Raw genomic sequence first — 13,504 nt, 5'->3', positions numbered from 1 at the left:
AGAGGACACAATTTAAAATTTTACGTCTTGCCTTTATACGAGGAAAATGCATGACAGTTTTGTTTTTTAGAATAAATGATCACCAACCTTCATAGTCTGTGTTTCTCCAGGAATACATTTCGGCCATTTATTTAAATTCCATTTACATAAGGAATATAGAATTAAAACACATTTTATAATCTCCGTCTTTTGCGTCTTAATTACGAGAAACGCCAATGTTATAGCGCGTGTATACATACATCATGGCATGTAAAATTAAGCAACTAAATCAAATTATATTTCATATCTTCTGGTAATTGAAACATATGTTGTTACACGCAAGAGAAGATTCACAAATTCTGACATTTTTGTGGACGTGTTGTTATCAGATATTAAACACCAGTTGCAAACAAATCAAGCGCATAAAACAAAGATACCCAAATTCGATTATTAACTCATAGGTACGCACAATGTGAATATTTCAACATCCAATATACAATTGTAAAAAAATTATCATTATCAAAAAAATTATCGATCAACAGCTTTCATAAAAAAATTTGATGCTATTATTTAAAATTGCTGAAACAAAAATGATTTTAATTAAATATACAATCCTTGTTTGTAATGAATAAAAAAAATTTAAACATAATATACATTTTCCCCTTAGATTCCTCAGGATTTTAAAAAAAGCAAATAAAAATCTTTGGGTTTAAAATAGTTATAATTGAGGTTCAGTCTAATGTCAAAGTTTGTACCAGTCTTCTTTTATTTGTTTTTCTGCAAGAACAAATATTTCAACTTTTCTCTTCTTAGAGTCGACTTTTTTGTCAATATTTGATTAGACAAAAAATTTTGATGTATCTAGCTAAAATCCAGCTAATCTTCAGCGCACAAAACATGTCAAAAACAGAAATATATTTCACAAAGGTAATTGAAAAGAGTCTATATTTGCAAGATTCTATAACAGTCAATACCTCACTGACATCGACCATGAATATAATTTACAGCAAATATACACAATTTTTTGTTAAAAAATTTATTTTATGATTGGCTGTCACCAAAATATTAAATGCAGTTAGATGGAGCAGCCAAATTAAAAGCAGGAAGTTGGATTCAAAATAATTATACAGATTTTTAGCAATGCACATATAACAGTTATTAAAGCTCCTGCCAGCATATTCTTAATAAATGGATTGTTGGCAGTTTTTATAATTTTGTTCATTTTCGTTAATTATTTGAAATATTTTGTTTTAAACTTGGTTTCATATCAGACAGATTTTCAAATGTTAAATTCAGTTAAAATATAAAATTTCCAGAAAATTGCATAACTTTTGACATGGTTTTACACAAAAATTATATTCCATTGGAAAGTTTAATGAAATTATCATTAAAATTACCTCCCTTCCTGTCATATGTAGAATAAGAAAATAGCTATATTAATTGCATATTAATTGTATATTAATTATGATAACTTAACATTTATTTATATTTATACACTTACACTTTTTAATTCATATTCTAATATGCTTGTTTCTGTTAAAACACGCTTAAGGAGGTAGGTTACCTTCATTTTTGTATGTGCGCATGTCCTACCGGAAGCTAACGTGATGATTTACGACGACGTTTACGACAAAATGTGTTTGTATATTCATTCTCCTGAAAACAAATCATGAAGCTGCCTCCGATCCGATACTTTATGGTTTAATAATGCAGAAATAATGAATCAATTGCAGCAGAAACACTTCAAAACAATGTTGCCTTAAAATGACATCATTGACGTGTGTCAGTTACCGCGCAAAATTAATAGCTTTTATCTTGAAAGTACGTAATTCTGTGCATTTTCTTTAATTTAACTATCTTCAAATAACAAATATTTGCTGAAATATTTGTTATGAATCTTTTGCTCTGAATAATCATCAATATTTTGTTTCTTTTATGTAGTTATATTGAAACGTTATGCGGATTGTAAGAAAATGGATGATGGTAACCAATGTTATTTGGAATATAGTTGGATGAAAGGTTACTTGTAATGGCCATTTTCAAATAAAAAATCTAGCAGTTTGATTTGTAATACCTATTTTTCAGGTTCAGTTGATAATTTGTTACTTATATACTAAAACTAAGATCTAAAATTGTTCAAATTTCAGTAGAAAAATGTGGTTCCTTAAATTTAATTGATGTTACCATGGAAACGAAGCCTGTGACCTATGTATCTAAATGTAAAATTCAAAAGCGTTGACACTGGTCTATTTATGAAACACAGCTTCGGCTTTTTATTTTCATTTCAACAATATCAATGAGAACAATAGCAGCATGCTGAACGATTTTTCCATGAAAAATGCCAGACGAGGGGTACTGCCGTATGTACTCTAAGCTGTGAAATTTGTTTGAATCAATGCAAATAACAAGAAAATATAACTTACGTTAGAAATAATATGTTTTAAAGCTACATTAACTAGAAAGATAATCTTATTCAACATTTTTTTATAAGAAATTATGACAAAAAGCAAGATATAAGCTATTTTAAACATCTCTGTTGCCATGGTTACTGTAAACTTTAAGAACAATGGCTGTCTCCATAGGATGACATATGCCCCCGATGGCACTTTGAATGAGTAGTTATGGCCGATGTTAGAGTTTAGGACCTTTGACCTACGGAGCTGGGTCTTACGCGCGTCACGTCGTCTTACTGTGTCACACATTCATGCGTAGTTATTTTAAAATCCATGCATGAATGACAAAGATATGGACCGGACACGCCCATCAATGCACTATCATGAAAAATGACCTTTAACGTCTAAGTGTGACCTTGACCTTTGAGCTACGGACCTGGGACTTGCGCGCGACATGTCGTCTTACTGTGGTACACATTCATGCCAAGTTATTTGAAAATCCATCCATGGTTGACAAAGATATGGACCGGACACACCCATCAATGCACTATCCTTTAAAGTCTAAGTGTGACCTTGACCTTTGAGCTACGGACCTGGGTCTTGCGCGCGACACGTCGTCTTACTGTGCCACACATTCATGCCAAGTTATTTGAAAATCTATCCATCGAAGACAAAGATATGGACCGGACACGCCCATCAATGCACTATCCTTTAATGTCTAAGTGTGACCTTGACCTTTGAGCTACGGACCTGGGTCTTGCGCGCGACACGTCGTCTTACTGTGCCACACATTCATGCCAAGTTATTTGAAAATCCATCCATCGATGACAAAGATATGGACCGGACATGCCCATCAATGCACTATCCTTTAATGTCTAAGTGTGACCTTGACTTTTGAGCTACGGACCTTGGTCTTGCGCGCGACACATCGTCTTACTGTGGTACACATTCATGCCAAGTTATTTGAAAATCCATCCATCGATGACAAAGATATGGACCGGACACTAAATTGCGGACAGACTGACAGACCGACAGACCGACAGACTGACAGACAGTTCAAAAACTATATGCCTCCCTTCGGGGGCATAAAAATAGGGTACCATGTAAAGTGCATGGTATTTTGCTTATAATATTTCCCAAATATTCCATGTTAGTCATTAACAGAATGCCACTTAAGCCATCGAAAACCCCTATTTTTATACATAGTTGTTTAAAAATGAGAGAAAATGCGTTACCATGGAAACACAAGCCCCACGACATATACATTTAAAGCTTATATCAGAAAGCTAACGTGTATACTAGTAAAATTATCAATTATGCAGACTTCTACGGATATCAATGTAACTAAAATACACTGAAAAGTGTTAAATATCCGTATTTTCCTTCTTCTTTCAATATGAAATACCTTTAGAGGGTCATGTTCTTCAAACCTGGATAAAAATTGATATTGAAGGGACAGAGACTAACGAAATTGAGATTGTAGCAGGTTAAACTTCATATTACACGAAATACAAACAAATGCTGCGGTTAACTAACTTGAATTTACCCTTGTAACAAGGTAACCTACCTCCTTAAGCAAAAATGACGTCACGTCAACATGTGATGATGTCAATGTTTTTGTTGCGACCAAGAAAGAGCGCTACTATATTTTATCTACTGTTTTAGATTAAGGGCATATTAGAATCGAAATAATCTATAGCAAATTAATATTTTACCTAAATTAATACACTCAAAATTGGTTATTACATCGCCAGAATAATTCACTCCGGCTATGCCCTCATGAAATTATTCCGCAGACATAAATAACCTCTTTCCATGTATTAATAACGTTAAAACACCGTTTTTCTTTATATTATTTCTTAATTAAAGAAATACATAATCTTTTTTTTATACAATTACATTCCTTAAAGAGAATTATAGAATATGAATACAAGCCTATTTATTCAAATACAACTGTTATGTGCAACTTATATTTTTTTATGTACATTAATTTAATAAGATTTTAGACATTAAACACATTGTCTTGGCCTAATATATGTCACTGTCAATTTTAAATTTAAATTTTGTACATCTCATATTTTTCATGCAAGTCGTGCATAATTACCATCATGGAAATACAGTTATTTTGTTGCGCGTCTCAAATGGATATTCGTTTGAAACAATTTCAAAATCACGTGATCCCGAAGAATTTCCGACCGATTACGGAAAAGCGATAAACACGAAAGTAGGACAAAATGACCCTCCATGTCAGTCTAAGAAAATACAGAAACAATCGTTTGTTTCTCTGTACATGTGTTGATTTCAAGGGAATATTGCACGGCTATCGTAATGTTTAGTACTAAATTTCAAAATGTGTAGTCTTTTTTTAAGATTTATGTCTATTCATTTGTCTTTATTTTGCACCTTTAAAGAAATTTTAAGTGCAACAACATACATGAATTTGTGACGTCACACACCAGACATGAAATATGAACGTCAATATGGAAAAATATTGACGTTTCAGGTTCCATTGAAACTAAACGGAGTTTATAAATGAATATGTAACAAATTTTGATATTCGCTAGAAACTAATTTTCTGTTTATATTATGTTTTTTTTTCCAAATATAGTTTTCAACAAATTGGTACAAAAGTCACGAAGCAACAATGTTTATGTTGGAAAAACTATTTAACTTTTTTAAAAGAATTTATCATTATTAACATTTATACATCAGAAAAAATTATGCTTTATATTGGAATATTGTTCTGTACTAGTTCACTTGATGTTTTGACTGTGAAAATAATCAGCTATTTTTCACTGTTTTATTTAAAAAAATGCACTGAAAATTTATAACCATTGTGTGAAAATTACTGAAAGCATATATAGAAATGAGGAAATTCAAAGGCTTGAAAAATGTGCCCATTAATTTTTAAACAATTAAAATACCAAATTAATGAGATAATAATACATGTAGTTATTTCCATATTAGGACAAATCTTTAATTTAAGCCTGCAATTAATAGCAACGCTACATTAACAAAGTCACGTAGACTAACTATTTAAAACCAAATCTACTGCTGAAATTAATATCTCTGGGCTTAAAAAAGGAACAGGAATAATTATCATTAACTTTGTATTTATTTGGACTAAATACTGCACAAGTTTAAAAATGTCATTTATAATTGAAATTTTATAATTTTCAGTTAATCTAAATGTATCATTCATGATGCTACGGACAGCTTTACAATGGTAAGGCAAACGAATGCTGAAGGTGGTTCCAATGACACAACTAAACCTACTGGCACGAGGGTTATATGCATTGACTTAGGGTAAAACTTGAGTGCTTGTTTTGCCTTAGAGTGCCAAAAGCTACTGAGGGCAAAGCACTGCCGTTTAATGAGTTTTTTTGTACATAAAGGTAACTTCTGGTGACTAACACTTCACACAGTGTGCCAACAACGGTTATTGTGTACCGTTTTGGGCATGGGTTTCAGAATTCTATCCTGTACAATTTTATTAGTATACCTGTCATTAGTCAAAAGTAAATGCCCAAAGCCAAGAGGACCAAGTGCAAGCAATAAAGATAAGTCTTCAAATGTAACAAAATATTAGAAATAAATTTCAAGGTTTTTTTTGCTTAAGTTTTGACTTTTAAACCTGAACTATAGACTGGCTAAGAGCACAAATGGTGGACTGGCAAGGACTCATTTAATAATAAAATAAGGTATATAATTATGAAATATAACACCAGATTATATCCGGGTAAATTCACTGTCTTTTGATTGAGTTTACTGGGTTAGAATATCAACAGTATATTTATATTGTCGTCTGACAAATAAATTTTCATAAAACCTTAATATTTACAAAATATTAAATTCAATATGATCTGTATGTTTGATGTGTAAGATAAAAATATCTTTTTCAGTGCACACCAGATTTTACATATTCCACATATGAAAATACTGCATCTGGGGCTAGACCCTGTTTCATAAAAAATCCAAAGTCTTATATTAGTACGGATGGCTGCCACACTTTCAAGGACAGTGAGTATAACTTAAATAATCATATTACTTACTTACTTATCTTGATTCAATGTTTTTTCATAACTATTATATTTCTGCTGGACTCTGTTCTGTTGTATGTTGAGCAGTTAAAATAAATCAACTGGTAAGGATTCATGTGAAGCACCTTTCGCTAATAAGTTCAAATTTTGCTCTTATTATTAAAGTAGCTTTATGAAACAGACCCCAGCTGTTCACTTCTTGAAAAATACTTCAATCTTTTATACAAACAAACAAATATCCTCCTACACTGATGCAATAATCAGTAAAAATTATCAAAATATTATATTACTATAAAACATCATAATATTGAAATATTTAGAGAACAATTTTCTTTTTAATTTATAGTATTACACTTCCTGTGAAAAATATTTTTCCATATAAGCAAATAAATTAATTTGCATTTACCTTTTTTATGTTAAATTTATAAGAGATAATTCCATATTGACTTTTTAATAAGAAGCTTTTTACTTCTACAAGATCAATTCAACACAGACATATTCAAAAGACATACACTGTACATCAATAGTCGTCATTGCCGGTAATTAATTTTAAGTAGACGGAATGGAGGTTTTTCCACCTTTTTACCATCTCCTTTTTTGAATAACCATTAAACCCATTGAATGATATAAATAATCGTAATTTAGTTATGGTAAGCTTACTTCACAACACCTGACCTCTGCCATTCGATCTGACAATCGGAAAATCCGTAACAAATCGGGATGTCTCCTTGTGTAAAACCATATTTTCCGAATTCAAAAGAAAAAGTTAGGTCAATTAAATGACAAGGTATATTACCTATCACGTAATTTCTACTGAAAATATCTCTAATTTAATCTTACCTCTACTAGTATGAGTTTTTAATCTTTCCCGCCCAAAGAATAATATTAATGAAAATATGTTTCATGTTCTTTTGCCTGTAAAAATCTTGCTATATGTTGAATTATTAGGTGTTCTGTTATAAATTAAAATGGTAAAGTACACAAATATTGCATCAGTTCTGTCAACTACTGCAAGAAAAAATATTTTTCCATCAATATAATATCATAATGTCATACTTTGCTAATAAAATTTTATAAATATGTCTTCAAGTTACAATCATTTTTTTTTACTAGTATCTACCACTGTTTTTGGGTTTTTAAAAACCTTGTTGCAAAATGTTTGTTTCCAGTCATCAAAACAAAAATGCATAGCGTTACTGCATACATGTTTGTTTGCCACAAAATCAATCGCAAACAATTATCGAATGCTTCTGTTTTATTTTATGTTTCCATCAGACTCACCGTTTTCTCCAAAATCAATCCCATAATCCCATTCATCAAGCTCATTCTGTAAAAACTGACCACCCTCAGCCATCTTTATTTTAATGAAATAATTTCCGTTAAATCATTATGCTCGTAACCAGCCATATATTTAAAAAAAACTCAGACATATTCTTTTGCCTTTCTTGGGCTGAAATTGCAGTACGTTAAAAAATTACTGTTAATTACGTGTAACAGATATGTCGCATTTACAATAGGGCTATTTTTGACAAGGCTGACAAAACCATGCCAGTCGATGATTTGAATGAAGTAGTCAATAGTTCAACTAGGTTTGTAATATTATACGTCGTGATTTTCCACGTAACTGCCTTTTGTAAATGCCGTTTGAAATGTAATATGTGCGGTATTGTTCGTAGTAAGTCATAAGTACGGCACATATCACATAAATAAAAGCCAATTATCCCAATGGCGTGTAATTCTTATGCCTCGTTTAACTAAAAATTAAATTAACTGTAAGTGTGAAATAAATTAAAATCGGTGATTGACAATTTAGAAGATGTCCGATACATATACAGCCATTTAGTTATAGAAAGTTTACAAATAAAATATACACTAAAAATGTCCAAGGTTACTTTTTGTTATTTTTTGTTTAAGGTTTAGGTCCAGGCTAATATAAATGAAAATGAAAAGAACAAAATCAAAGAAAGAAAGCATACAGAACACCAAATAAATCAAATTTATTAAGCTACTAAATAACTGTCATTTTTTTTGACATACTGCCTAAATAGAACCATGAAAGGATCACCCTTCCAGGTATTTCAAAGTTTTTAATAGTACACTATAGTTTTAGAACTGTTAAATGTACATTTTCATGTATTTGCAAATATATCTGAGCACAAAAAAAAATGAAAAATAAGTAAGTTTTCATGGATTTCTTTGAGTCAACCATATTTTTTTTTACAGATTTCTATTTGCAATTAAATCTATGGGAAACAACTAATGTAAAGAATGAATATAATGATTTTTATATATGCTGTCCAATTCTCATTAAAACAACTCTTTTTTATTGTAACTTGGTGATGTTCAAATTTTTGTAAAAATGTCCATCAAAATGTTAAAATTTATTCTAACAGCACAATCAATATTTTTCTGGCTCTGATACAATATTCATGATCTAGACACAATTTATTATTGATATAAATATTATAACTGTTACACCATTTCTGCATGCCTGAAATCATTTATTAATCTTTGAAAAACATCAGTTTTGTCAAAATCAATATAAGCTAATGCACCTGTCAATATTTTGCCCGCCCAGGGGGGCGGCGGGCTGACCCAAGGGAATTTGACATTTCAAAAAAATTGTTGTCTAAATCCCCACCCTAGAGACAACCTTTTTTGTCTAAATCCCACCCTAGAGCCTGGTTGGTACATCAAATGTTTGTCTAATTCCCGCCTGTCGGGAATGGCCTTCTGTCTAAAGTCCCGTGTATGCCCGCCGCTCCCCTGGGCGGGCAAAATATTGACAGGTGCATAATTATATATAATCAGATAATTATGCTTTAAAGCTATTTTCCACAAAACAATTAAATTTTGTTTCAGAAAAATAAAGTTCTACTAGTACGTGGTCAAATAACTTGTAAAGATCTGCATACTTTCGAAGATTTTGATGGCAAATACGGCCATGAAACCACTAACTGTTGTCTATGGCACTTAAGCAAAATACAGAAATAGCACAGTTAACCTCCGCGCATGCGCAGACATCTATTCCTAGATGTAAAGAATGTCAACGTCAGGACTTAAGAAACCGAGACAGAAACGATTAACGATTGTGTGGAAAAATAATTAAAATTTTGTGAACCAAAACATACAAGTTACGCTAAAATTATCTTACTGAAATCTCAGAACTGCTGTCTGGGGTTGCCATTGTTGACTGTTAATATCCAGAATTTTTTTTTTTCGATGTATGGGGAAAACCGACAAAATATCAAACTTCTCGTTCTAAAAATAGGCTTTGGTACTCCATGAAAAATCAGTGATTACAAGGTAAAAATATTGAATTTAATATATAACAATTGCTATTTCATAGTCTAGAATCGTAAATAAAGATATAAATGCTTGCAATTCTATGGAAGGTAACTTTAAATGAACATAACAAAACACTAACTTATTCAAAGATATAGCAACAATACAATCAGTGCAACTGATTCTTTCTACGTAATAAGTTTGATGAAAATCAAGTTGCATGTTTAGCAAAAGTAGTTCAGGAGCTATCAACAAGACTTTTAAGAAGATTGGTGCCCTCGGCTATTTCAAAATGTCTGTAAGCTGGAAAGTGAAAATGACTGAACTGTTAATGAAAAACAAAATTTATAGACAGTTTTTTTTAATGACTTTTGGGTGGGGGTCAGAGTAGGTAGAATGTAGACGGGGAAGGAGGGTAGATGGTGTGTATAATAAGAAACATCATTAAGTAACAAAGTGTTGAGAGGAAGAATAACAGCAAAACATATTTTTACTTGCTGGTTGAACACAGAGGTGTAACAGGGGTGTAATAGTGGTGTAATAGGGGTGTGGATGAGTTGTAATAGGACTATCAGTTGTAGGTCAAAGAAATATGTAGTAACATAATAAAGTGGTTAGAGGAAGAGTGACCAAAGAATTTTTAGAGCTTGGGTTATTTACAGTGACCTGGGCCTTTGTGCTCTCTAAACCAACAAAAGCTACGCTCGACTATTCAACAGCCTTATCAACTGAATTCATATAAGTTTAAAAAGGGGCATAATTTTGTAAAAAGGCAAAATAAGAGTTATTGAACCTGTGCAGTGTTAGTCATTTTATCAAAGTGAATAACTGTGTGAAGTTTCAATTCATTCCCATAAGTGGTTACTGAGATACCAGATAACATACAAAAACTTAACCAAATCGGGACACCGACAATTTTTAGTCAGATGTCAGTCCAATAGCTCTACCTATTCTTTGAGTAGTTGAGCTAAAAGCGGTCTTTCCCTTCACTGAGACCAGTCAACACTTGTTAGGGGCAGTAGTTAAGAATATACAGTGTAGTTGAAAACTGTGCCATTAAACTTTAACCAACCAAAAACAATATATATATAATAAATATATAATTTAATAAAAAGGGAAATAACTCTGACAAAATATTTATTAAATGATAATACTGTTAATAATGGTATTTTGTAAAGAGTTTCGTTAAAATCTGGACTGGACTTACAAAATCCTTGATCAAATCTTCTAGCAGTTAATTTTTAAGAAATCTTCAATTAATACTGTACTTGAAATTTGAATTTACAATTGTATTTATTTATCCATTTAAATTTTTGGCATGAATTTACAAAATAGGTCAATGAATTCTTCCATTTTTCTCATTATTTACCAAACTATATCATCGATGAACATTTTCTAACCTTTTCAAACAGGCCTAATAAAAGATTTTATTCGTGAATAATTACACTAATCTAGAATGTCCGAGCCAAACCGTACCAGGTGAGGTCCGAAGACAACATTAGTTATGTTGACACTATCTGATGACGGGCTTTTCGGAGCTCTGACAGCGCCTTATACGAAATTTCTCTTATTTATTTATGAAACGAGAATACCGAATATTAAAGACTCAACATTCAACAGTGCAATGTTGACATTCTGAATACTTTGTCAGTAATAAGAGAGAATTTATACATCGCAATGCGACACTCTTTTTATATTTTCTGATATTGGACTCTGATCACATGCATAAATAATTAATCATTAATGATTGCAATGCCTTTACTGTGCATAATTAAGCAGCTGCATTTTTTAATTAAAAAGTCACATTTTATTCTTGTTTTGTAATAATATGTATGACAGGTGTGGTCCTCGGCTCTTGTAACAAAAATGGAATATAGACTGTTTTCTACCAGTAACCAGACACCAGTAAACACCTACATAGAGTCATGGCCGTGGTCTGATTACACTGAAAAGTTATGCTATGCTTTTTGTTGATTTTCAGACAATCCATTGTTTCTGTATGCCCAAGTCCTGTTTTCAAATTCAAATATATCCTGTCTCTAATTCGTGCTGTGCTTTTTCTTGACCCGCTGTTTTTAATTTATAAAAACTTTTACTGATCCATTGCAAATTAAAAATCTGAAGTAATATCAGTACAGGTATTTAGTCAAGGCAAATGCTTTGGGACTACAAATAAAAATTCTCGACACTCATGTATATTGTGCAATTCATTTGACTTTGTCAACTGTTTGCACCTAAATGTATGGACTTCTTAATACTTCCATGACCTAACTCTTGGGTTTTATTTTGCGACATTCTTAGATTATTTTTTTTCCAACAATAGCTGGGTAGATTTTGTTTCAAGATTAGCAAGAAAATGTTAATTAGTTTGTACTAACAAATTCTTAACTTTGACCCCATTCTAAATCTGTAAAAGATATCTGATAGAATGACAAGTTTCCTCTAATTGGATCATTCAGATAACCGCATTTAAAATTAAAAACATTGTTTTGACATTTCATTTTTTTTTTAATTTTTACAAAATTAAATGAAAAGAAAAGCATTTTATTTACCAGTTAGGTGATATTTTTATCTCTGTAATTATATTACTAATTCCTGTTTTTTTTTCTCACATTTTTGAACATCTTGAAAATTATACTAAAATATGTGTTTAAATCTTTTTAATCTGGGTAACAGCTTGACCTTATCTGACAAAAAATGAAACTGAGATGGAATAATTGTTTTATAGGGACATTTGCTTGTATCCATCTTGAAGAGATAAAATCTAATAGATTTTTTATTGTCAATAGCCACCATGAAACATTTCAGTACCAACAATGCTATAAGAAACTGAAACTGGTAGTATCTGCTTGGTACCAACACTTTTGGTACACGACTGGTACCAACCTTGATGAGTATTATGGTGATTGTTTGTGTGAGTGTGGTTGTTAGTGTGTCCATGGTGATTTGTCTGTCCGTTTGTGTGTGGATGCCCGTCTGGAGGGGAGTACGGTTCTGAGTCCGGAGGGCTGTCTGGTAATGTCCTGAAATGAAAATCAGATCATAACAGACATTATTTCAATGAAGCCTTCTCCCTACCCTCATACAGCATAAAAAACAAACAAACAAACAATATCAAACAGAGACTTAAATATTTCTGTTTCACAAGCTATGTTAAAAACAAACAAGGCAGTCTGAAAGACAGCTAAATCCCCCGCCACTTCTATGGATAGTGAAAGGGTAAAACCTTTGATTTTAGCTGTGACCTTGACCTTGAACTGACACGGCTGACTCATGAATTCTGCACAACGTCTTGATGAGGTGATCATTTGACCAAAGTTTCATGAAAATCCTTCAAGGGGTTTAGGAGATACAGAGCTGAAACCTTTGACCTTCAGTTGTGACCTTGACCTTGAGTTGACATGGCTGTCTCATGAGTTCTTGATGAGGTGATCATTTGACCAAAGTTTGATGAAAATCCTTCAAGGGGTTAAGGAGATACAGAGTGGACACCAAATGGAAGGCTCAAACCTTAGACCCTTAGTTGTGACCTTGACCTTGAGCTGGCATGGTTGACTCATAATTTCTGCACATCGTCTTGATGAGGTAATCATTTGACCCAGGTTTTATAAAATTCCTTCAAGGGGTTTAGGAGATATAGAGTGGACACGAAATGAAAGGCTCAAACCTTTGCCCGTCAGTTGTGACCTTGACCTTGAGCTGACATGGCTGACTCATAAGTTCTGCACATCTCCTTGATGAGGTGATCGTTTGACCCAAGTTTGATGAAAATCCTTCAAGGGGTTTAGGAGATATAGAGAGGACACA

General features: G+C 32.2%; 1 protein-coding gene across 11 annotated transcripts in view; it reads right to left on the bottom strand.

Moving 5' to 3' along the window:
• Positions 1–13,504, bottom strand: part of LOC123537521 (myelin regulatory factor-like) — a 99,340-nt gene that overhangs the window by 32,315 nt on the left and 53,521 nt on the right. For 8 of the 11 annotated variants that reach the window (XR_008368121.1, XM_045321264.2, XM_045321272.2 and 5 more), the window contains one exon: positions 12,584–12,720. Coding sequence is in view for 9 of the 11 variants with exons in the window: in XM_045321264.2 (XP_045177199.2) it covers positions 12,584–12,720 (137 nt within the window). In the remaining 2 variants the exon portion in view is untranslated. Of the gene's footprint in view, positions 1–87; positions 228–6,818; positions 6,972–7,693; positions 7,860–12,583; positions 12,721–13,504 lie in introns of those variants that run through there. The other 3 variants (XM_045321274.2, XM_045321276.2, XM_045321275.2) reach the window with 3 other exon arrangements.

Source organism: Mercenaria mercenaria, chromosome 17 (genome assembly GCF_021730395.1).
Source record: "Mercenaria mercenaria strain notata chromosome 17, MADL_Memer_1, whole genome shotgun sequence".
NCBI lineage: Eukaryota > Metazoa > Mollusca > Bivalvia > Venerida > Veneridae > Mercenaria > Mercenaria mercenaria.
This window is presented reverse-complemented; position numbering and strand designations above follow the sequence as displayed.